This window comes from Linepithema humile, chromosome 7 (assembly GCF_040581485.1).
Source record: "Linepithema humile isolate Giens D197 chromosome 7, Lhum_UNIL_v1.0, whole genome shotgun sequence".
NCBI classification, from domain to species: Eukaryota; Metazoa; Arthropoda; class Insecta; order Hymenoptera; family Formicidae; genus Linepithema; species Linepithema humile.
Genome location: NC_090134.1, coordinates 6,297,914 through 6,322,958, shown reverse-complemented (window position 1 = coordinate 6,322,958; position 25,045 = coordinate 6,297,914). Strand labels below are relative to the sequence as shown.

The window sequence follows — 25,045 nt, the reverse complement described above, 5'->3', positions numbered from 1 at the left end:
GCCGCAGGAGGAGAAGGGGAGAGCGACATTCCAGAAGGCGGCGGCGGCGGTGGTTCTCGTGGGAAACCAAAGAGAGAGAGAGGAGAGAGATCTCGTCTCGAGGAGAGGTTGCGCGCCTTAAGGCACCGTTCTCATCTCCCGACGTGTGACAAGACCGTGGAGGCTTCTGCCGAGGCGCTTGCCGCGAGAGATACCGAATTTATAAATCCGCGTTCGAGACGAACGTACTTCTCGCACTGTGCCAGTTCTAATAACGCAATCCTGCAATTCGATCGATCTCGACGGTTCCGAGATCAACTCCCAAATTAAGATTAAGAAGCTTTACGAGCTCGTGTACTTAAAACATATTTGAATCTAAGTCAGATTTCAAATTAAATGTAAAACTAAAAATAATAACACACAGCGGATATAATTATGTTCTAGTTATACATAAACTGATCTTAATTATTCTGGAAACCATTTGGATTTTGTCAATTGAAAACGTTCTGATTGAAACAGTTTGTATCGTCTTGGAAGTCGATGAAATCAATTTATATTCTATTTCCCCGATATGTGCAAACTAAAATTCTGGAAAAATCTAAGATTTGAATACGCGGTAATGGAATATTCTTGTCAATTATTCTTAAAATATAAGCCAAATATGATATAAGCGTATAAAAATTAAAGTCAAAAATTTTCGAAATGTCAAATAATAAATATTATTTTAGGAAATAATAAATCTGAAATTATTTCGAGTATTGTTTTACCTAAAAATTGCTTAAAATTATTAATATTCATTGAATCGATTAAAAGTAAAAGCCAATGACATTAAATCTATTTACAGCAATAAGCGATGACGCAAGATACTTTCACACTTACGTCTGTTGTTTAGCTTCGCGCAAACAAATGCTGCATCATATGCCACAGTTATCATCACACAATGCAGCGACTCAATGTAATCCGATTACCGCGCTGCCAATATCAATAACTTGCGGTCATAATAAAGAAAGCCGCCCTTTAATCGAAGAAACGCTTAGCAAAGGCAAATCGGTAACAATAATCTCTTTCTCTCTCTCTCTCTCTCTTTCTCTCTCGACTGTAATCCAATGACGAGAGATTTCTGGCAGCGTTGCGCAACAAAGCGACGATCAACATCAATTGTTCACCGTTGCTCGATATTATTCGATCGGCAGTATTCTCGATCAACGACGTTCGAGAAACATTTAGTCGCAATGCGACGCAATTTAACATAAGGACACCAGGACAGGACCTGCTGTGGACCCTGTGAATCGGCCCTTAAAGCGAATCCGCACAAGGTCTCAAGCAACTGCTTCCCAGTCGAACGAACGAGTCAAGAGGAGATAATGGCACGTTCACGAGGCGTCGAATCATTATCAACAATCAAACTCTATTTGCGGCGGATCGTTTGCGATAAAAGAATTGCCCTGTAATCAGATTGGCGAAGAACAGAACATCCTGCCATTGGGATTTTTCACCTAAAAATGTGCAACAAGTCGACGAAGGAAACAATATGCCAACAAATCCTGTTTGATTTTTATAAAAGAATACCGTTTCATAATACTTTCCAATTTCCATCACTCCAACCGTTTCGATATCAGCAATAATTTCTCGATTTTATTGTAATTGTTAAGAAAATTATTTGGCTAATGTAAAATATCGTCAACCAATCATTATTGTAAAAATATCCAGATTAGAACTGCCTTAGATAAGACACTGCGCATCGATCACTCCTACGCGAGTCGCAGCAGCGACGTTAGTTGCACCAAGTTCCGCGTCTACGTGCTTTTCTACACAAGTGAATGAATGAGAAATTGGCCGTTTGTGAGCATACGTTTCGAATTTTGCGGTAACAATGTTCTTATCTCGACGCGTCCATCTAACATACAAACGTAACAAGATGCCGTCTGTGTATACGATGACAATAAAGCGCTTCATTATTATTACCCGTGTCGTACGTCAAGAGCGCGAGTCCGACCGCGCGCAGCAATTACGGCGATAATCACGTGCGACGTTATCGTTACGGCGATGACAAGCACCTGATCTCTCGTAAGGATAATGTAACCGATGCGAGCTACACGCGGAAATCCAACACCGTCGCAATTAGCGGAGCACCGAGTCGCCGCCGAATATCCGCTCTTCTACCGGACGATTACATCTTGGCGGAGCACGACGGGACTTTCGCGCCGCGGAAGCCCGCGGATGCTACTTATCCCGGAATCAAAATCTCCGATCGTCGCTAAGTGATGATGAAGTGATACAGACGTCCCGAGGAACACCCTGTATAAGATAGGGAAGAGAGGGAGAGAGGGAGAGAGGGAGCAGCAGGCATGCCGGTCGCGAGATGAGAAGAAAAAGGAGGGAAGAAGGTGGAGAGTTAATTGAATCCGAGCAGCGTATAAGTGGAATGGCCTATTCCTCCTTTGGCTCGCTCCTCTTATTCTTCTTTCTTCCCGCGCGCCTCTCCTCTCTCACCACCGTCTCGGCCCTCCCCCGCGGCATCCCGCTCCTCGCGCCGTCCTTCGCAGCTCCTTGTACCCTCTTCGGTCAGGGTACCAAGGAGGATCGGTGGAAGGACGCCGGAGGTTCCGGAGAGAGAAAGAGAGAGAGAAAGAGGAAAGGGAGAAAGAAGCATTCCTTTGTCTCTGCGCGCACAGATCTAGATCATATATATAGCATATAATGCGTATAATGTGCGAAGGCGAGCGTACAGACGCGTGATGTGCGTGGCGCGTACACCCAAGCAGCGTCGACGGTGCTACAATATGAAACAACGTACGCGGCCGTACACGTGCGCTTTCAAAGGGTCCTGCCGCAATATTCCCTCCGGCCATCCCGAGGAGGTTCTTGTCTCGAACGATATACTCGGTATGAGTTACGTCCGCGTTAATTCGATTTGCCTCGCGTACGTTATACCCACGGGTACGATTATCATTTGAGAGATTGAGGAGCCGAGAGATTCCTCACCCAACACTGTGCAAAATAGAGATTTTACCAAATCTTTAGCGCGAAGAAAGAAAGTGCGGAGTACGCAATTATCTAATGATATATTCTGAAAGATTTTTTTTTTTTATTCTAATTTAAAATTCAACGTCATATTATTCGCGAGACGTCGAAAGACCAAGGCAAAGCCAGAATTTTCCATTTTACTTTTTTTTATCGTAACACGTGCCGTTCACCGCGGATACTCGTCGAGGCACCCCTCGCATACGCAACGGGTGTATTTGCGTACCCCGAAATAGCTCTAGTCCTCCCTGAGACGGCGGGAGAGAACAGCGGAGGAGGGCGACGAAGACGAAGAGGAGAACGGACGGTGTATACCGCAAAACCAGTTCGTTGGTGAGTAAACAAAAAACGAGAAGGGGCCAACGCCGCGGCGCGGCCTCGTTGTCCGTTGCGAAGGGGGAGAGAATCGCTGCTTTATTGCTAATTCGAAGACATTCGCCCGGCAGAAATGAAACTTTATAGTCCGCCCGCAGGCCAGGAGGGGCCTCACGTCGCCAAGGCCCACGTACGTGAAGAGTGATCCACGTGAGTACCCACAATAATTATGTTCCTAATTCGGCGACGGCTAAAGAGAAGAAAAACACTAGTTGAACCTTCGAAATGCATCGTTAGATTAAAATATCATTGATAAGTGCTTGCAACGAGAAAAAATATCGAAAACTTGTGAGACAAATGTATGTTAATCTGATGCTAAATGCTGCCCACTAAGAACAATTATAAAAAATTCTCAAATTTATGCACAGTTAATAAAAAGCAGTCTGATAGATAAGACACTTGTTCTCCAGACGCGCACAATTCTATCTTATTGATTTATCTTATAATTTAAAATCGAATTTTATATAATTCAATGTATAAACACATGCAGATTGTGTAAGATTGTGTGATATTCAACATATGTTAAGAAACTGATGCTGGAGAGTCTGCGGACCCGCGCAATATCGACGAGACGACGAGTCACAGCGGGTGGCTTACGTCGTGAGAATCTTCGGGCTTCCCGGAGCGTCGAAACTCGTTACATCTCATTACATCGAACGAGTGCATAAGAACGTGTTGTAATGACGTTGCAATGATCGCTCGCGCGAGAATCGCTGTAAATCGCGAGATATTCAACTGTTAACTTTCAATCACACTCGTGTTACATATCGGACTCACAGGCATACATTTAGTACGTATAATGTATCGCTGGAGGGAAACGAGATTTTTCCTATTTATAAAACGAGACGATGATATACACGATTGTGTATTAAGATAAAAAGATTAAGCATACTGTTCGCGCGGCAGCCGTGCAAAGTATCGTGATTGCGCATTGCTAATGCGGGTAGGTGCCAACGTGAAAAGAGAGAATGAAGAAAAGGAGAGAGAAATGCTTGTCGAGGTAGCGGGAGATGCGCGTCAGGGGCCCGTCCTCCCCCTAATTGACAAATTGGAATCTTATTAGAAGCTCGTGATGCCGGTAGAGCTGAGACGGGAGGGGCTTTCGGGCTGAGCCGACGTTGCGAGAAAAGGAAGGTGAGAAGAAACAGAAAGTTAGAAGGAGAGAGCGGGAGATATGCCGGCGGTGTTGGATGCTGTGAAAGACGAGGAGAATGAGAGGCATAATGCGTGGACGGCACGATACTAACAGGTTGTACGGCCCACGGTGGAACGGAGAGAAGTACCTTACGTTCGGCCTGCCGGCCGGCAGGCGAATGCCACCCAGGAAGCGTTCGCGCGTGCGCTATCTGTGTGGCCTCGGTGCGATTTGACCACCAGGTCCAACCTGGAAGACGCGCGAGCCTCACCGAGAGAGTGCGAGAATGCCCGAAACCGACGGTGCTAGCCCACCCGGCAGAGCGCGCGCGTGCCGCATCCTGTGTGGTCCATCGGGCTCCGCTGCTCCTGCTCTCTCTTCTCGTCTCTTCGTCAGGCCCCTTCTCACCCCACCGTCCCGACCCTTCTGTTCACTACTCTTCTCGATGCTCGCTCCCTGAGACGGCTACGTGCGCGCCACTCTCCTTCTCGCTTCCTTCTCGTTCTCTCTGTTCCGCCTGTTGCCTTCGCCATCCACGCCGTCTCTTAACTCGGTCCGGGCTGCGAAGATGAGGTGGTTCCGAGGAAGAGAAACGGGAGATGCTAACAGTGGCGCGAGTATTGAGGGACATGGAAAACTTTGCAGTAATAAAACTATATATATATACATACGGTATAACTATATATGTATATACATATATATATTGAGTATATGTAACGTTTTCAATTATAAACTATATTACTGAATATAAATTTAAAAGGCCTGTTAAATTTAATACGGTCAATATGTTTCATCAGCAAGCGACAAAAGATCAACGACGAGAAACAACGATTTACAGATTTACATAGATAAAACTTGCATTATTCAGATCACAATTTGAAGCAAGATCTCTATTCATGAGGAATGAAAAGTTTTCCAGCCGTATTATTTTCATTCTCTTTTCGTTAGCTTATCGTGAATTATCGCAATCAACCGATAATGTTCGCGGCGAGACCCCTGAGATCGCGTCGACACGAGAGCTACTTAGAATTCCATCTACGTCAGTGGTTGAAGAAGCGAGATGAGGTAGTAAGCCCGCTTGACTCGTTCCACCTCTCCTTTCCCGCTTCTCGGTTTCCTTCGCACGGCTTGACTCGACCACGTGCTAACTTACGAGCTACGATCGCTGTACCCTTCCACGTTTTCTTCTCTCTCTCTCTTTCTCTCTGTCTTCCCCATTCCATCCAGCTTTCTTTCTTTTCCTCCACCTCTTTCTCCCGCCCGTCTTCCCACCGATCTCTCGTCCTAGCGCTGTACCTTCGCGTCGTATCGTTTTTTCGCTCTCCCGAGACCACTCTAGATTATTAATCCACCAGCGAGAGAAGATCCGTGACGTTCGCGGAGAAAATTATGGGCTGAGAGCACGGTCAAGGTGCTGCTGCGTTAACAAGCGTCAGCACGGAACGTCGAGGGAGGATAGCGGGCTGCGAGGATGCAACATCGTGCTTCCTTCGAGGGCCAGGCTTCGAGAGAGATCGCTGCGATACAGATCAAAACTGATATCCAGTGGCGATTGTTTCGTGAATTACTCGATAACTTCGAAGAGAGTTCAACGAAATGCGAAACTTTCGCGCAACGAAATAATCTGCATTCGGCATCCGATGATATAAATTAAAAGCTATCAAATTGGTCTCATATGTGAAAAAAAAGGAGTGTGCAAAAAGCGCTGCGCCACTTCACGTTATAACGCACTGTGAAGATTCAATTATCGGGCTTGCTATTTTCTGCGAAAGATGCGGATTCCCTTGCAAATCGTCGGCGGATGTATGGTAGAAGAACAATCTATGCGATTCAAATCTCACGTGCATTTCTCGACCGAAAATATAAGGAACATGCCCGCTGTAAACGGGCTGAGAAACGAGGAACAATAATTGGACCATGAGCAGTAATTTCATATATATATACAATGTAAATGACACTCTATTCTATCTCCGGGAGTTTGTATATCAACGAAGCCGATATTGAAAGCAAAAGAGACAAAGGCGGAAAGAGAAGGAAAGTGATAGCCAGAGAAGATAGACAGAGAAACGGAATAAAAGGAGAAGGAAGAGAGAGAGAGAGAGAGAGAGAGAGAAGGACAGAGAGAGAAAGAGAGATCGGCAGAGTTCAAAGAGCCGACAGTGGTTAAAGAGCCTTCTTCCTCTCTCCACCTCGACACGCACAAGTACAAGACGCAGCCTTTCAAGCTGACCAGAAGAAAAGGAGACCAATGTTCTCGCTTTCCTCTCCTGCTTCTCCTTTTCCCCTATTTCTTCCCTTCTTTACCTTTACTCTCCCCCCTCTCTCTCTTCCTTCCTCTTACATCGACGCGGTAAATTTATTTCACGTTCCTGCCTTTTCTGGACCTTTCACAATATTTGGCCACACTGTGGCGCATCCAGTAATACTGGCGGATACCGGTCACCAGAAGATACGGCTTTGAGCTACTCGTGATGGATGGTTCGCTCTCCAGGCTGCCACAAACTGCTGCTCTCTCTCTCTCTCTCTCTCTCTCTCTCTCCCTCTTTCCGTTCTCCGGCTTCCTCTTCTATCAAGTAGAAGATGCTAGACAGCGGCGAAGAACTCAGGGCCGCTTAGTTTTGAGACGCGCGTATCCGTAGTCAAAATTAATATACCGATCGCGAGTGATATCTCGCATAAATCGCACGGAAACTCTTATCGAAAGTATTTCTTTTTCAAATAATCCATCTTAGTCACTGCAAAATCAATGTTCGATTATTAAACTCGCAAACACGCGTCATCTGTCAATTTCGCAGGTCAACGCGAAATCGCGGAATCAAACAGGACTTGCAAATATCGCTGAAAGTATTGTCCAGGAGCGCGGAGCAATAAGCCGTCCCTGGGTCGGCGGACCCTTCAGCCCCGGGACCGTTCCACCGAGTTCGTGCAGGTATATAAATTCTGGTGCTATTATTGGGGTTTGCGCCTTCTCACAAGGCTCTGTGGGCCCCGCGGCGGCCCCTTTGAGCTACTCTTTCCGCCTCTCTCGCCCTCGGCGTCCTCTCGCTCCCGCTTATCGCTCTTGACCCCCGCCTCGCGTTCCCCTCAGCATCCCCCTCGTTTTCTCCTCTTCCTCCTCCTCACCCGCCGCCCCGTTCTCTCCTTCTCGCCGGTGCTATGCCACACCGCCCCTGTCCTGTTTGTTTTTCCTCGCGTCGTCTTCCGTTTGCTAAACGCACCTTAAATTACGCGGCCGATGATAAATATTTGAGCCGTCCATTACACGAAAGGTCCACTCGGACCGTCGTTCGGCCGGTGTTACCTCCTCTTGCTCGACATTAGGTTCCTCCGAGATATCGTGTTACCACGAAAAAGAGACAGCTGAGCTCGTACGTCGGCGATGCACCGTGGACCGCGTCTCACCGATAGAAATTTACAAGACGGAGAAGAATTTTCGGCCTGCGCCGTTCGTGGCTCAACGTGGAAGAGAATCATGAGAGATTAGTCAGTGGAACAGTGGAATGTTTGAAACTAATTTAACTTTAGATAGATTTTATCTTTTACCTGCTCGCGCGATGTTTGACAAACGCTATCTTTGATAAAATGTTCCAAATTTATCAAACCTTTCAACTATAAATTTGTTTCATTAATTCAAAATCGACATTTTTCTTTGTTCTAGCTAAAATGTCAAAATCATTGCTTGTTAGGAAAGTGAATGCAAAAGTAGGTCAAACTTGCGATTACTTGATATAAAAAACATATAATATAGATATTAACATCCGTTCTGTCGAGTATTGCTAATCGCGATAAGAATCGCGCTGAATCAGCTTAAATTTAATGGATAGACTATCTCGACGCGATAAAATAAATCGATAACGTGTTGTTTTCATTGATCTTATAATTCAGCGAGAATCGAGTATAAGAAAACGATCTAATGCAAAAGAGAGGAATCTTAATTGCGATCGTACCCGCAGCAGGACCATTGACAATTCTCTCTTCCTTTATATTTTCTCACGATGCAACGATCTTATGCGCGGCACCGCCGCGCCGTTACTTGCACCTCGATAACAGAATTTTATTTCGCACCACCGCAGCTGCCACGAAAGTCAAAGTGCCTCATAACAGGATTATGAAATGTTCCGGAGTAGCGTGCCGCGGATATTTACAGCTTGCGAATACTCGTTACCTTTTATTGCCGACAAGTTTCAGCGATTTCTGGCATCGGTTCCGTTAACGAGCGACATTTTATATTTTCATTGGGTCATAATTTTTTTCTTTTTCCGTGTAGGGCAACACATGTATGATTATTGTCTTTTCCGGATGTGCTGAGGAAGTTTCGGAAGATCAAGCTTGCGGTACAATGTGTCTTAGAATTTGCAGAAATTTGGACTCTATTAAAAAATGCGTAAATAATTTAACAAATACCACGATTGCGCCTCTGTCAGTTACTGCTCTTTTTGCTTATAAAATATTTAAATATTTAAAACTTTTGCGATTCTAATTTTCTTTTTGTTATGTAATTCTCGATAAATTTGAAATTAATTTTTATTTAGCAAGAATATTACCCATAAAATGTAGTTGTCATAGTTTATTAATCTTCAACATGACTAGCGCTTGAGAATGACGATGATAAAATATCAAAATAATTAAGGTCCAAATTTAATATCAATTAAAACAAGTTTACAAAATAAATACATCATCGCATTATAAATGATTATGATGTGTAATTATATATGATGCTTTTAGTGTTAATAAGTGCTAATAGATGTCTGTTTAAAGTGTTAAAATTGCAATTCAAAGAGTTATTAAACCGCAGTTTATTAGATAAATAAGCATGCGCTCGTTTTTTCATGATATAATTTAGAATTTGACAACCCTATAATTTATGAAAATGTCAGCTGATCATTGTTATATTTAAACGAATTTTTTTGCTTGTCCATTAGTGATGACGTTAATTTATTTTTCTACCTCGTTTCTTCGTGTGAAATCCGACAAACGAACAAACGAAGCGCTGCGTTTACACGATCGGTCGAGAATTGGAAAATACCATTTTCCAAGATAAACGAGGCAGTCTTTTTTCCGATCCACGCGGGCAGCATCGCCGCAGGCACATTTCAGCGCAACGTTGTGTAAATTCGGATCGCTCGTGTGTTCGGGAAAGATGTTTATTATCAGTAAACTGAGCTCTCTTTGCCGTACCCCTCTTTCTCACTTATTCACCACCCTCTGTATAGACTTAGATTCCTATATCAGTCGCAGTGTAGCCATGCGGCCGGTATCCGCGCAGTACATTTTATCGCTTAACGCCTGATCAACGATATTTAGTCCGATTAATTAATCCTCGATGGCGTGCAAATGCCAATCACGTTTCTCGCCGACAAATCGAATGTGACAATGATCAATGATCGTGCAACGCGCGCGCGCTGGAGCGGTTCGTTTATAGATTTTTTTCGTATATATTTGAAATGTCAAAGTGTTTGAAGGGATAATGAATAGTCTGTGCGTATACGACATGTGCATCTGTCAATTATGAGAAATGTGAAAGAGCGACAACGTTGTCCGACAAATGACAGCTGCTGCTCACTAATTGTATTGACAGACGTCTATGTAGTTCATAAAATATTTGGATGTGATATAGTAATCGTTAAAAATCATGCTATTTAAATGGCACACATAATATGTTTCACGAAAAAAACTCATAAAGATGAGAAAATTGTAAGACTACGTTAAAGTGAGCGACGACTACTTACAGTAGAAGGAGCGAAGAGACGGAAAGAGTCAAGTATAGGAAGAGGCTGAAGAAAAAGAAGACGAAGAGCGAAGTATCCATCACGATCGCCCTCGTAAGCCTCGTTGCACTTTGCGTTATTTTCATTACGGGGGTGTCGATGCGTACCTGGAAAGTAGAAAATCATTGAGAATCTTTGCAGACGGTCTCGCATATAAGAATAATCTTACACATTGAAAGGCTGCGGATCGAGCGCGAAAGGAGGGAGCGCGGGAGGCGGAAAGAGAGCGACGCACTCCGATGAAGAGAAGAACGGAGTAACGAGGTGAGACGACGGTACGACGAAGAAGAAGTGCAGGCTGATCGGCAATAGCGGAGCGGGCAAGAAACGTCGAAGAGAAAAAGATAGTCTAAGGAGAGACGGGCGGACGGACGGACGGACGGACGGGCGAACACGGAGAACACGAAGAAACGGTTCGCGAGAGAGCGAGGTGACAGAAAGATCGAGAAGAAGAGTACGAGAAAACGAGAAACTGATCGTGTCTAATAGAGGCGAGAGAAAGCCAGAAGATCATCCTCCGAGTTTCTTTCTCTTCCTTTCTTTCATTCTCCTTCTTCCTCGCCTTCTCTCTTCCTTTCTCTCGCACTCTCTCCTTCTTCCTTTCTCCCTCCCGTCACGTGCACCTGTCTTCGTTTACCTGGTGAACGCCCCGCCCCGGCCAATAGAGGTACGCCGGGCCTCGTGACGTCGTTACGCATACCAGGAGGCCTAAGGTAGAGGGGACGAATCATCCACCACCACCTCTGGAAGCCACGAGAACCCCACGGGGGCCAGCAGCCAGCAGCAGCCAGCGGCAGCGGTCTGGCCAGCCGTTCGCCGACGGGGTGGGGGCAGGAAGAGGGGCACCCTGGACCTGGCCAGACCAAAGAAACAACGCAGGAGTTACCCACCGAAACCCATCCTGCATTTCCCACCACCGGCTCGTCCGGAAAACGTGCGCCCAGCTTCCGGACGACGTTCCCGTCCTCCGAGTTCAGTCAAGTGAGTCGACTCGCACTTACTTCTCGGGACGACGAAAACGAGATCGCAAGGGGTTCCGCATCGAGTGAGAAAAGGCGGGAGTGTTGGCGCGTGCTGAAACGAGAATTTAAAGAGCTCGGTTGCTAGGAAAGAAAAAAAAAAAAAAAAAAAAAAACAAGCATTGGTCAGTCGAGGGCGTTCAGCCTAGAATAACACATCTCTATACGCAGGGAAATCCGCGTTAGACCCTCCGCGATTCGGTACGACGACTTGATGATATCCGACGTAGTATCGTCCGCGCCGATTCCCCTCGGTGTCCACAGGAAAAAGAGAAAAACTTTTCTCCGATCCTTCGGCAGATCGTAGTCTCGCGCGCGTCAATTCACTGATCGGTTGATCGGTTCCGCGTTCCGTCTCGCGTTTTGTACGGTGAATCGTCATCGGTTGCGTGCAGTGATCATTGACGGGGCAACTACGGGAATCGCATCGGTGGTAAGAGTGCACGGGGAGGTGTGTGATGCTCTGGTTATGGTTAAGCGTGAGTGAGGTCAGTGGTAAGAGGCGGAGAAGAAGAATCGGTAGCACAACGTCATCCGGATTGTCACCCTCGTCATCGTTGCTGCCGCCGCAGCCGTCGTCGTCGTCGTCGTTCTGCCAGCCGTTCTGGAGACGACGAGTGCAGTGACCGCGCAAGGTCGACCTCGAGGCAGAGGCACAAGATTATGGTGCACCATCGTCGTCGCCACGGCCTCCAGGCGAGCCACCACTATGTCATCGGGAGACGCGCAGGCGCCTCATTCAACCCGATCCTCCTGCTTATCCTCATCCTCTGTCTGCCCGTACTCGATAGCGGCCTTGTCCTCGCGTGCGGACCCGGCAGAGGCGGCGGCCGACGGCCGAGCCAGCGGAAACTCACGCCTCTGGTTTTTAAGCAGCATGTGCCGAATGTCGGCGAGAACACTCTGCCAGCGAGCGGAATCAGCGAGGGTCCGGTGTCTAGGGACGATACCAGATTTCGCGACCTGGTGCCTAATTACAACTCGGACATCATCTTTAAGGACGAGGAAGGGACTGGCGCCGATCGTCTTATGACACAGGTAAGCGAGCGTTCTTTTCTTTAGAAATAAACAAAATGCACTTGAGTGCAGAACGTAATCTGTCAATAAGATTTAAAAACTTCTTGTTGATACTCTATCGTAATCATACGTAGATTGTTTTTTTTTTTTTTTTTTTAATGGTTTTAGTGGTTTCGATAAGATATATTTGCGTACGAATATAAATGAAACAAAATTAATTGCATTAAAATGAATGATACACTTTATTACTTGCCTCTTTAAATACTTTCTAATGTGCGATACTTCAAATTTTTTAATCCGAATTCAAGAAAATTTCCCTAAAATTCATAAGATATACAGAAAAATATTTTAAATAAAAATTTGATGCTATTGAAAAGAATCTGGATCATCCGGATTCACGAGAGATTAAACAATGATATTTCTTTCAAATTATTATATTTATTATTTTCGTGTCCTATATATATTACATCACCGTCTTGTCTGCGCCTTTTCAAATGACGGTAATTCGATTCTGGCGCTTTATCATTTGTTATATTTTCCAAGTCACGCGGCCACAATGCTGCTCATGATAAAATGAAACGTTGTGTCAGATTGTGATAACGACGGCCGTCTTTGAATAACTTGGCCACATCGGTGAATCATCCTAAACAAAACGGTATAGCGTTTACGGAGGATATCACACGACCAATCGATCGGTCGATCATGGTCGCGTTTCGTCTCATATTGATTAAAGTGACAATCGGACGCGACGTTATCGGGATCATCGGGTTTCTCGCTCTGCTTCCTCGCCAGACAATAAGTGTAGGACAGTAAAAAATGACAGCAAGAAAGTCTAGATAAAATATAATAATCTTTGCATTGAAGACGATAGCATAATAATTTAGCAAAGTTATATTTAAAAAAAATGTCGTCGTATACAGCATGAAAATGCAAGTAGAATCTTTAAATGTCGGTCTAATGTTGGAAAATTCAGAGACTTTTGATTATGTAAAACTAATTAAAGAGAACAGACAGCAGAGCATAGCGCAATCAACAAGATAGTAACTTTAAATTATCATGTTTTTGTAATGAAAAAAGAAAATCGTTTCTTCCAATCTGTGATTTAATTCCTTAAGCACATAGATGCATAGATAGTCTCGCAACTGCATTGCAGCACGTTGTAAACGCGTTTACGAAGTACCTCGATGATATTAATTTCCAATATATCGATCGAGTGTCTCTTCCACGAACGGCGCGCGCGGTAACATGTGTTATTACTTTAATGCGTGTCATCGTACTCCGAGCCGTATGACAAACTGGCTACTGCACGTCGTTAAAACGTCGACAGGTGATTCACGCGAAATGCTAGCCGCGTGATAAGCGTCTCGATCATGCTCGCTTCTTCGCGGACAAGATCGATAGTTTATACGCGATGTTATTATCTTACCTAATTTTTCTGCACTTGTCAATCTCGATGTCAATCTTTCTTCAGAATAAACGAAAGAATTGCCTCTGGGAACTTCCTCAAAAATTAATAAAGGAACAAAATGATTTACTAATAACTGTTTAGATGATTCCATATCAGAAATACTAACACGTGACCAACTTATCCGAATATTTCTTATAAAAATTTGCACGTCACTTATAATTCAAGAATGATCTACAATACTGTGGGAACCGAAAGAAAGGAGACGTTCGATTGCAACTTGTCCGTCATCACCTTTACGAAGCGAAGACTATCCGACGTTTATTTCTCTTCCATGGAGGCTCCATTAGTGCTTTATTCATGCATTTTTTATCGGTGTTTGCCTTCCACTTGGCGCCCCCGCGAAGCGTGAAACGATTCTCCTAACTCCGAGTCCGTTGTATTCCAATTTGTAAGTCGACGTCGTCGCGTCACACAAAAGACGGTCCCGGCGCCGCGGACAGTGGTGCTTAAGCGGACAAAACCTGAATTTTAAAAGCTTATCTAGAAAATATGCAAATACCCGCCATAATCTCAAACTGCTGGCTAATGAAAAATCACGATGAAAACATGGCAAATAACAATATTTCTAGATCAAAGAAATTATCAAAGCGGTAGTTTCTTGTGTCAAAAGATGTGTGCATCTTTTCTATACATAAAATATTCTTTGACAACTGTTCAAATATATCGTTGTAAAATTATGTCCACATGTCTTTAAATTTACAAGAAATGTTAAAAATTTTTTTCTTTTCTAATTTTTTAACTTTAATCTTATAATGATAAAATAGTAGAAGTTTTTATAAAAATAGGATAAAAGATATAAAATAGTTTTTAAATAGATAAAATAATACATTTCTTTAAATATATACCTCAGACAGCTTGACATTTTTCTTCCAATGCAATAAATAATAATAAAAAATTAAGAGATTTTTAAGCGACTTTGACTATTTCATGTTAAAAACATTAGAGAATGATTAGCAAATCTGATAACCCTACATTAGATTCATATGAAACAACTGAAAGGAGATAAAAAATATGCGCGTCGTACATATAAATATGAATCTAAAATTAGATATTAGTACGAACAAAATTGTTATTTTATAAGAAATTTCTGGCATCAATATATCGAATTCGATTGCAATTTACAGAAATAATGAAAACATTAGAAGACCGTCCGTAAAATTTCTCTTAGGCACACCACTATGTATCGCACCGCACTACGCCGCACCACATGTCGGTCGTTACTCGTAAACTAACAGCGAGGTTGAAATATGAAAAGTAGACTCTTTCCTCGTTTTATATTTACCCGCGTTTCGCTAAGAAAAGAACCGTCTTTTTATCGGCATGCCGACGTTAGAAGTTGGACCGCCAAATGTTGAATTGCCGAATGTTGGACCGCCGTCAAATCTATCACCTGTGTGGCATTTTCTCCCGTTCAAATATTACCACAAGATAGCCACCAGTTATTCCTATTTCCTTTGACTAACAATAAGATACATGCTGTGCTTTTGAACTATGCCGTGGGTTAAATTGACATTTAAATTGGTTATTCTATACCATGTTTTTTATAGTTTCTTTTCTAGTTGGTAAGTGAACGATTAATTTTTGAATAGTTCGAAAGTAGCCGAAAAAGTTTTCTTTTCAGTTTTCTTTTCTTTTCGGAAACTCAAAAACCATATATCATGAAACTGTCAGGTATAAGAATTCGATTCAAATGTATTTCAGAAAAATGTATTGTGAAAGTTCACAATTTCTATTTAACGAGATCCATTTCATCTATCACTGATTTTACATGCCAAATATACCATGCAAAATATACAATAACCCAGACAGCACATTAATTTTAAAGACATCCGAAAGACATTTTGTCTAGGAAAATTTGTGACATTTTTATGAACCTTACAAAATTCTCTATGCAGATTTATTATTATAACTATTATCATATAAAGTATCAAATTTTTGAAAATATCATAATTTTATGATTTTACTTTTGATAGTAAAGCAGTAAAAATCATACGTATTATTTTTGCTTTCCACTGTTCTTTTAAAAAATTCTTTTTCTTTTATTAAAAAAAAAATTTATTACTGAGAAATAAAGGAGTTTAATAGACAACGCGCCAACGAGCACAATCATCTATCTTATCTGAGAATGTTTAATGATCCGATATAAAATAGGATTCTACACAGGATGCCTATCCAAGCATCGATGTCTCTTAAAATAAGCGCGATCCGTCGGGAGCTCGCCGGTGTGCTCGTTAAACACCGCGTCTGACATTTTTCAAATAATTACAAAAAATGACATTTGTCATTACTGAGTTTTTATCATTATAAATCTGTCGCGTTAAATCATCCAGCGATTTCACATGGATGGATCTCGAAATATGTTTTTCCGCAATGATCGTAAAAGGACGATAGTGCAGCCAGTGAGCAGAACTCGCTCTTTGCAGAGTCGAGAATGCCACGGGATACGCTAGATTCTTGAGACTTTTTGCTTATTTCGAGATAATGATGAGAGTGTCTCGGACGAACGTACGTCAAAACGCTTGTAGAGTGTAAATCAAATAAGATATTTGCTTTCGCAAAGCGTAACGAAGTTATTCGTCACGCTGATTAATGGCCGCGTATAATCGGAGATTTTCTTGCCATCGTCGTCAAATTAATTTTTAACATCTAAGTAAGGATGTGAAATCCCCGGATGATTTAGCGCGACAGATTTATAATGACAAAAACTCAGTAATGATAAACGTCATTTCCGTAGTTATCTCAAACAATGTCAGACGTGGTGCATAATTGCAGCGATTAATGTTAGTCGATTAGTTAAAAGGAACGGTAGCAGTGAATTTATATTAAAAAATTGATAAATTGATAACTGAAAAGAGCAATGCAGAAGAGTATTCGTCAAATTCGGCATATTAAAAAATAATCCGAAGCCCACATCACTTCAAGATAAATCGCGAGAAAACGATCTCGGCACGGCAGGAGGATCGAAAATCGCGCTAAGCAGCAATAAAAGGTACGCGCAAGAAGCCGAGGTAGCCGGAGGACTCGAGGACTGGGGAATAACAAATCGCTAGTAACCCGTCCTTCGGTCCGCTCGTCTGTCTGCTTCGTCCTGCTGCTCATCCTCGTGATCTCACGCGCGCGCGGCACTAGGCAGCTCCGGTCGCGCGGAATAAATAGGGAGAAAAAGCGCGTACCGCGCGCCGGCTCTAAGTGATTGTGGGTAGTTTTATGACGGCCATAACCGGTGTTTGGTTTAGCACGTTAAAGCTCCCCCAATTATGGCAAATAAACCTAATAGCTGCGCTTCTCGTTCTCCTTCCCGCTCTGTCCCTCTCGCCGCCCGTTCCGATCACGCTCTATTCTACTCGGAGCTGTCTTTCGGTTTCTCCGCACCGTTTTATAATGTTCATCGTATATCATCACGCAAATTGCAGAAGTGATACAAGATTTATCAGCTGCAGTGACGGGCGAGCTTTGATAAGCGGTATTGCAAACGCGAATGTTCCCAAAGTCGTTTTCCATGGAAGTTCTGCAGAAAATTAACATGCAATGAAGATAAATACTAAATAGCGCGTATTTACGGCATCAAACTTCGGCCCGGCAGAGTTGCGACTGACTACCTCGGTGCATCGAGACGATCGCAATGAGATAAGCTGTGGCGCGCACACAGAACGCATCCCGAGTCCGGTGCAGTGACTTGCAGCCGGTGTCTGATGACGGGCGATGATCAATCGGGTAATCCGATAGGTGCCACGTAATACGCGTCTAATTTGCAATCGAACTCGCGGACTGTGCATTATCGTTCGTTATCGAAGCGCGTTATCGCTTTTACTAGTTCTACGTTGCGAGAAATCTTCCGCGGTGATGCTTTCTTAGAAATTGCAAGAGTAAGCAAGTCGGCGTTACAAATATCAAGTGTGTACACCGATAAATAAATGCTTTGTTTTCTACCATTAATATTCTGGAAGCAAATTCAAAGATTCGAGAGTGGCGATGGTTTAATTCACTTTTTTTTTAAATTCGACTTTGGAAAAAAAATGGCTTTAAGCTGTAGAATTATTTGGACTTGAAAAACACCTCAGTTATAGATAAGACTGTTTCAGCATGTGTTCGCATGTAAAGCATTTTTATCACATGTTATTTCAGAACTTGGCGTTAGAGTAATCGGTTAACGCGATAATCGACGTTGTTGGAAAGCAATAAATAGACCGCTTTGCTTTCCCGTTCGTTTCAGTCGCTGTACGACATTATCCTACGATCGTATCGATTGAAAAAGAGCGCTGATTACAGAGTTCTCGCGCGCAGAGATCAACCCACACGCGTGTTCGATAATAATTCATTCGCTGGCAAACGAAAGAATGGTGTTCGGGAAAATTAAGCATTCATCATGCCGGTTGATTCACAACGATATCCCGCGGCCCCCGCAAAAATTTATGCGAGCGTTTACTATAAATGATCGCACGTCCTGAGAATTTATTTATTGGCCGAGCCAGAGTGAATAGGCATCTATTTGCTCGCAGACAATAGCGAGACGATTTGCGCAGCTGGCTGCACTGTGTCGCAATATGCTTCAAATCATTAGCAACGTACGAATTTTTAACGATTGTATATGCTTAGAATCGTTGTGAAAATATATGCGAAAATTTTATAAAAGAGGCATACGGTAATATCGAAATAAAATCACGTCTTCCTCTTTTTACCTCTTTCCCTTCGATTTCTTTCGAAACGAAAAAATGCACGATCGATAAACATAAACATGCCCAAGCTTTCGCAACCGCGGTACGCAAATGCGATATCCACCTCTCCCCGTGTCCGATGTTACTTATTGCCGGCTGTCTGTGGCGGGTTTTACTAATGTGAGCGCAGGATTAGCGCTCACCTTAACGTTCCTCTCGAGAGGCTACTCGACCTCTCTCTCGCGCGCGAGCCGTTATCTTCGAAGGCATAACCTCGTAAATCCACGAGCATTTGTTTCCCGCGCGTCCGGACGTCGAGGGTTACCTCCGTTAACCCCGATGCGATCGTTCATATCTTTACAGCGACAAATCGCTTCCCCTCCTCTCAATTCCCTCACGCTTCTTTCCCCATCTTCTCGATTCAGTCAGCGATCCGGTGCGACCGAGACGTATCAAAGTCTGATTTTTTCTCCCCAAAATATTTGCAACTAACCGTTAAGTCTTTTTTATTTGTTATCGCTATCCTTCTGCTCGTTTTGCCGGCATTTTTTTGTCAAACGGTATCCCGAGGATCGTTTCTCCGAAAAGCTGAAGGTGTTTAATAAAGAATATTGTTAAGCGTATGAGTCATCGTTGTCTCTCTGAAGTCGAATGGGACCCGAGTCCTAATTAAAGGTGGTTCCACCGACGAGGTTTCAGGACGAGAGAGAACAGTTTTATACCGCGTATATAGAACCAGTTATACAGACTTGCTCGCTGAGACTGCAACCTTTTAGAGGAAACAGCCACGGCTGTTTACAGCGTATTCCGGTGTTCCTGTTTCCACTCGGCTATATCATCATCATCATCATTATCATCATCGTTATTATCACCATTCCGTTCTAATGGATCTCATCGGGATTCATCTGTCAGCGATGCATACAGCGCTCGGGGCGGAACCCGCTAACAGAACGTGTCATCAGGCCTCGCCTACGCTTCAAAGTATCTTTCCGCGTGCTATTTGCCCCGCGAGGGCATCGCTGCCTTTATCAAACTCTAAGAGATTACACCACGCTATTTTCATCGCCACAGAATAAAGCTCCGTTTCAAATTAATTAGCTTTTCTATCGCTAATTTCTAATTGCCGACGACACGACGATGTCGATGAAATCTCTAGCGCTGTATGGTGCCTCAGTGGTGACGAAAGCATCGATCGCATGGAGTGATCTTAGCGAGATTCTTCGCAAACTTGAGTGTGAACGGTGCTTAAGTTGGAAACCGCAGACCGGGACGCGCGTACAGGCACCAAAGGAACAGTGCGCGGAGCGAAAGCCGTGTGGCGTCTTTCTTTCTCGCGCGCGGCATTCGATTATGTGTGGGATAATGCGGCGACAACAAGAGAGACGAGGAGAGAAAGCCGACGGCGGGACGACGGGGCGAGAGGACAGCCGGAGAAAGAGAGAAAGGGAGAGCGGGAGTGCACGAGAGAACCAGGGGGAGTGAGGAGAGGAGAAAAGTAACGAGCGAAAGAGAGAGAGAGAGAGAGAGAGAGAGAGAGAGAGAGAGAGAGAAGCGAGAAAGAGAGAAGGACGTAATCTGGTTGGTCCATCGAGTTTCAACGGGGAAAGGATGAAGGAAGGGCCGAGGGCCTCCAAGCGGCCGCCATAATGCATCGTGAGAAGTGTGCCCATGTGTGTATGTATGTGTCTGTGTATGTGGGGTCAAACGGGTCAAAAGAACGTCATGGCGCGTTGCTCGTCCTTATGGCGGACTTACTCCACACGCCGAACGCCACGGCGATATCGTCGCATTACGTCGAATCCTAGCACTGACCGCAAGGATGACTTCATTCCGACTACGCTGGACTACGCGAATCGTAAAAATGGCCGTTGATCGCGCACGCGTTAAACGCACGCGCCGTTCAGATTTAATATCGTTTCACAAATCGGAAATAATCATGTCCTTTAGATCGATCGATTACGATCTCGGTCGGAAAAATTGATCGCGCGAAGAAAGTTTCGAGAATACGGAGTGGACGTCACTGTAAAGTGATCTCGCCGACCACTTCCTTCATTCGTGCTACGAGCGAAGATCCGATGACCAGTTTGAGGTCGACGATGACCGACGTGGGAAAGGATCATCACCGCCTGGTCTTCCTCCGGGGCCCCGGTTCTCCCGCTTCTCCTTTTTTCCTCTCCTCCGCGTTTCTCCGCCGCGCACGTCAACTCCGTATAACTTATCAACTTATTGCCTTCTTTAACATCCGCGACAAAAGGCTAAAATTACCGTACCCATAATACTGTACTTTGCGATAAAATAATGGGAAGGGGCTCAAGGTATATTTTCGAGGGATATTGAAAGCTTATTAAAAGCAGATAAAGAAGCGAAAGAATTTGAAAAGAGAAAAAAAAAAATCAAGCGGATCTTTCAGAGGTTTATCCTTCTAATTAAAAGAAGATAGAGAGCGTGAAAATTAACGATTCAAGAGCACAAATTAAAGACGGATAGATTTGCGAGATTATTAATCAAATTAGAAAATTTCTTGAAGGTACATCTCGGCTTTTACTCGATTGGATTTCCAAGTCAAGATCTGAACGCGATCCTACGAAGGATACCTCGCGGCCCGCCTTGCCCCGAGTCAGCAATCGCCAGTAGTCAAAGGAACTTAATCCACGAGTCTTGTTAGTGGCACGAAACACGAGCGCGCAGTTAATAAATAAACAAATAACCGTATAATGCATGGGACATAGCCATTGTGCATTGTATAAGGAGACGGCTCTCCCAGCGGCCCTTAACACAATCTCGTATCTGTCGCTGCGCATTGATACAGGAACACCGATGCGTGCTTGCGGCGGTTGTACAGGCACGCACAGAAACGCATCTGTATAATTTAAATTCAAGATAACAACCATTGCTTAAAATTGCTGGTTCTAACATTTAATCCGAAATACATATCGAGCAGTTATAATTATTAAAATTTACCTTTTTTTATTTAAAAAATAATTTTAACTCTGTTATTTGTTTAGAACTTGACGTTGTTATATTTTTCATTTTAAACATAACGAATTTAATTAATTCACGGAATTATCTTTTACTAGACTGTTATTTCTTACTTCGATCTCAACACGCTTATTGCTTGGATGCCGCGGGTGAAAATCCGACAAGGAGAAACAATTCCTCGGCTTTGCGCATTATAATCGAGAGGCTATTGCGTTTTTCTCTCACGTTCTCACGAATCGCATGGTTTCGTTATTTTTATCTTGCATTCGCGACAGTTCACCGCGACTTAAAAGAGTGAAGAGATTTAATGATGCTTTTGCGGTTCGGGGTAATTAATCGTGACTGTTGCGCGACTTATTTTCTTTGCGGGAGTTTTACTGCCGCCAGCTTTACGACGATGTCGTACATTTATCGAAGGCCATTCGCGGCTTCTGTGTTCTACGACTCAACATTGCGACTCGCATTTCCTTCCGGCGTGCCACGCTGCCTCGCGAGATAAACAGTATAAAATTTACCTAATCTAGTATAAAAATACTTTGTGTATATAAATATAAACGTAATTCTACATATTAATTAATTTTATGTTTATATGTGAAGATACTTTTGTTGCGCGTCGGATTGAGCAAATTTCGCAACGTTGTCCGCCCTTTGGAGCGCCCTGTAGAAGTTTGATCGCGACTGCGGTTTATGTGCTCGCGCGTGTTCGGCGTAGGTGGGCAAGTAGGAACAAGCGGCGAACAACGCGCTTATTCAAATACATTCAATTAATTTCCATAGGACGACAACAATGGCTCCCACGGCATGTAATCGTCCCTGCCGATATGGTCGCAAACCGGTGCATGCCTGCGTTCGCGTTTCGTGGGATCCTCGCGACGACGAGATCCCTTAAATAACGGCACTAAATCTTTTACCGTCTTATTTATCTCACGGTCGTCCGCGACGCGTTCCGTTTTTCCAGTTACTAATAAGCACGAATCACGCGTTGCGCAAAATCTTATATAATCATGAACGAGAGATAAATTTTAAATTAGAATTGAAAACTGAGCGTAAAAATGGCAATAAACTGATTAATATAGTGTATACGTTGATTGCGGATAATTTATATTCTTGCGCTGCAAAGCCACAAAATATTAGTTATTCTAGTTCTAAGGCATTGATAAATGGAGGAGAAAATGAGATATAATCCTTACTTTACGTGCAACAAGAGAGAAGTTGGACTTCCCCGACAAGTTCGTTCTCTTGTTAACCACTTAACTGGTTCTGATGCAATTGCCGGGGTAAGATGGCAACTTTGTTTGATCACCTTAATTAATATTTTCAACGCAATATAATCTATATGGAATGAGTATTTACGAGGCTGTTATGTCTACAGTATGGAACTACAACATACATTAGCTCATATGTTCAAATACGTAACATAAAAGCGCAAGTCTCACATTTACGCAAAGTATACTTTCTAGTCATAGAATCTTTGAGTTTCTAATAAATGTTGCTTAGCAAAAATTTGAATAAATGCATTTTTTACAACACTCTACGATTTTCAATACTAAATATCTTTACAAGTAAACTTGGAAAAAATGAATCATAATTAATTTCCATTCATAGATGCATTCGCAAAAATTCCTAACACATATTTCACATCATAGTTGCTGATGTTTCTTTGTGATAACAACAAATTATCACTTTGTTCTTTAGTACCCAAATTCGAAAAGGAAAAATGTAAAAATTACTTTTATAAATTTTGGATTCATTGCGTGTAATATGCTGCTACGTTCAAGTTGAGTTTAACGATTACGCTTGAGATGATAAACTGCATAATAATCGTTAATTTGCAATTATATCTCCTTTCGTATCTCGATATAATTAGCCGCACGTTCGAGAAACTGTCCGGCGGAGGAAAAAAGCGATGCGATAGAACGAAACGATAGAGGAGAAGAAGGGGGAGAGATCGGTGCAGCAAGCTGTGAATGGCTGCGCCCTTGGTGGAACGGTCGGGGGCGGAGGGCTGCGAAGAGGGGCAGTTAATTAATGGGGCGGCAACCGACCACTTCCCTTACCTTACACGTTTTCTCCTTCCATCACCTTTTCCGTGATCTCCCTTTTCCCTTCACGATACATATTTTCCACCATCTTCGATCTAAAGACTAGTCCCGTTAATTAGCAGAATCGAGAGAAATGATGAAGAAAGCCGCGATCAAAATTTTATAATCACCAGAATCCATCCCAAGAAATATTATGTGATGGAAACCCATATTTTGATTGTTCAATTTTTCCAATTGTTTTTCATGTATTTTTATTTTCTTATAAAATAATTTCCTAAATAAAATAATCCTGTATATTCTACTTGAATAGTAGTATAAGTAAATCAATTGTGTATCAGTGTTGGATAATATTCAGAAATTTGAAATTGCCCAGAACTGCAGTTATATTAATTGGTCTTAAATATAAAATATAAAATTTTCATTTGTGTATATTAAATGTATGTTAAATAACTGCAATTGACTTGCTTAGAGACTCGACGACACGAGGCACATGTCTAATTTGTGACTTCTTGCAGCTTTCTTCATCTTTTCCCCGTCCATTTTCACCGCCCCGTCTTCTTCCCACGTCGACTTCGCTTACGGTAGACCGGTTCTCTCCGCTCCCGGAGCAATAATAAATTTCGCAAGAAGATCGAAGTGCCAATCACGATCGAAGATACGAATGGGGAGTACGAAGCACGTGTCGAATCCGCCGTTTTTACCGGCGCCTTTATTTCATATACTTTACACCGTGTATCAGCCCCTGATCTCCCTCCCGCCTCCATTTCTATCTGCCTCTTCATCGCGCTAAGACCGGTTTTGCGGCCATCATCTTCGTTGCCATAATAAACTTTGCGAAAGATTCCGAGTATCGATCCTGATAGAGGATATCGAACGGAAGTATTAAATCTATAGTGTTTCTCGCACGCGCGATCTTCTCCTTCGTGCTTACATCGCATGCGTGCCATTATTTCTTCACGCTCGCGGCCCTTTTTTATTTCTATATCAAGTATTGCTGTATCGCGAGACCTCGCCACTTAATATAAAATTACGCAAAAAAAAGCTTTCAATATTTTTCCAAACCTTTAATACTGTCATCTAATTACGAGTTTTTTATACAGTGCTTCAAAAAGCGGAATAGAAGAACACTAATTTCTTTATCGATGTGTATTTTTTCTTCCAAGTGTCTGCTGGTTGTGATTTCAATGTTTTCGCAATGTTAAATTCATCAACTTTTCGTTTCTTGTTATTTTATCTTTACGCTTTTTTTTCCTTACAAATTTTTCATAATTTTTAGAGCCTTCGATCTCGCGGTTGCATGTACCATGTTGCAGACCGGTTATGCACTCCCTTTAATATCAGTCGCGAGCGCACGATGAACCATCGATCACCGTACAGCATGGAGGCATTAAATCGGCATCGTCTCGATCGCGCCGACGCAGATTATCCGACATAAATCTGCCTCGCTAGGCGAATTACGAGGCAGGAGCGTAAAATTATGCGCCGAAATTATGATGTCGTCGGATACAATTAGCCGCGCGGTGGGATCATCGTTGCATGCACGATTTATGTCTTTTCTCTTTTTTTTATGTCAACAGATGTGTC

General features: G+C 43.1%; 1 protein-coding gene and 1 long non-coding RNA gene across 4 annotated transcripts in view; one reads left to right on the top strand and one right to left on the bottom strand.

Annotated features, from left to right (window-relative positions):
• Window positions 1-25,045, bottom strand: part of LOC105668352 (uncharacterized) — a 98,583-nt gene that overhangs the window by 39,322 nt on the left and 34,216 nt on the right. For all 3 annotated transcript variants that reach the window (XR_001100089.2, XR_010891330.1, XR_010891331.1), the window contains exon 4: window positions 10,243-10,388. This is a non-coding gene — a long non-coding RNA (uncharacterized lncRNA). The remainder of the gene's footprint in view (window positions 1-10,242; window positions 10,389-25,045) is intronic.
• Window positions 10,480-25,045, top strand: part of hh (hedgehog signaling protein) — a 37,167-nt gene continuing 22,601 nt past the window's right edge. The window contains exon 1 of the mRNA XM_012360681.2: window positions 10,480-12,338. Coding sequence (XP_012216104.1) covers window positions 11,964-12,338 — 375 coding nt within the window. The 5' untranslated portion in view covers window positions 10,480-11,963. The remainder of the gene's footprint in view (window positions 12,339-25,045) is intronic.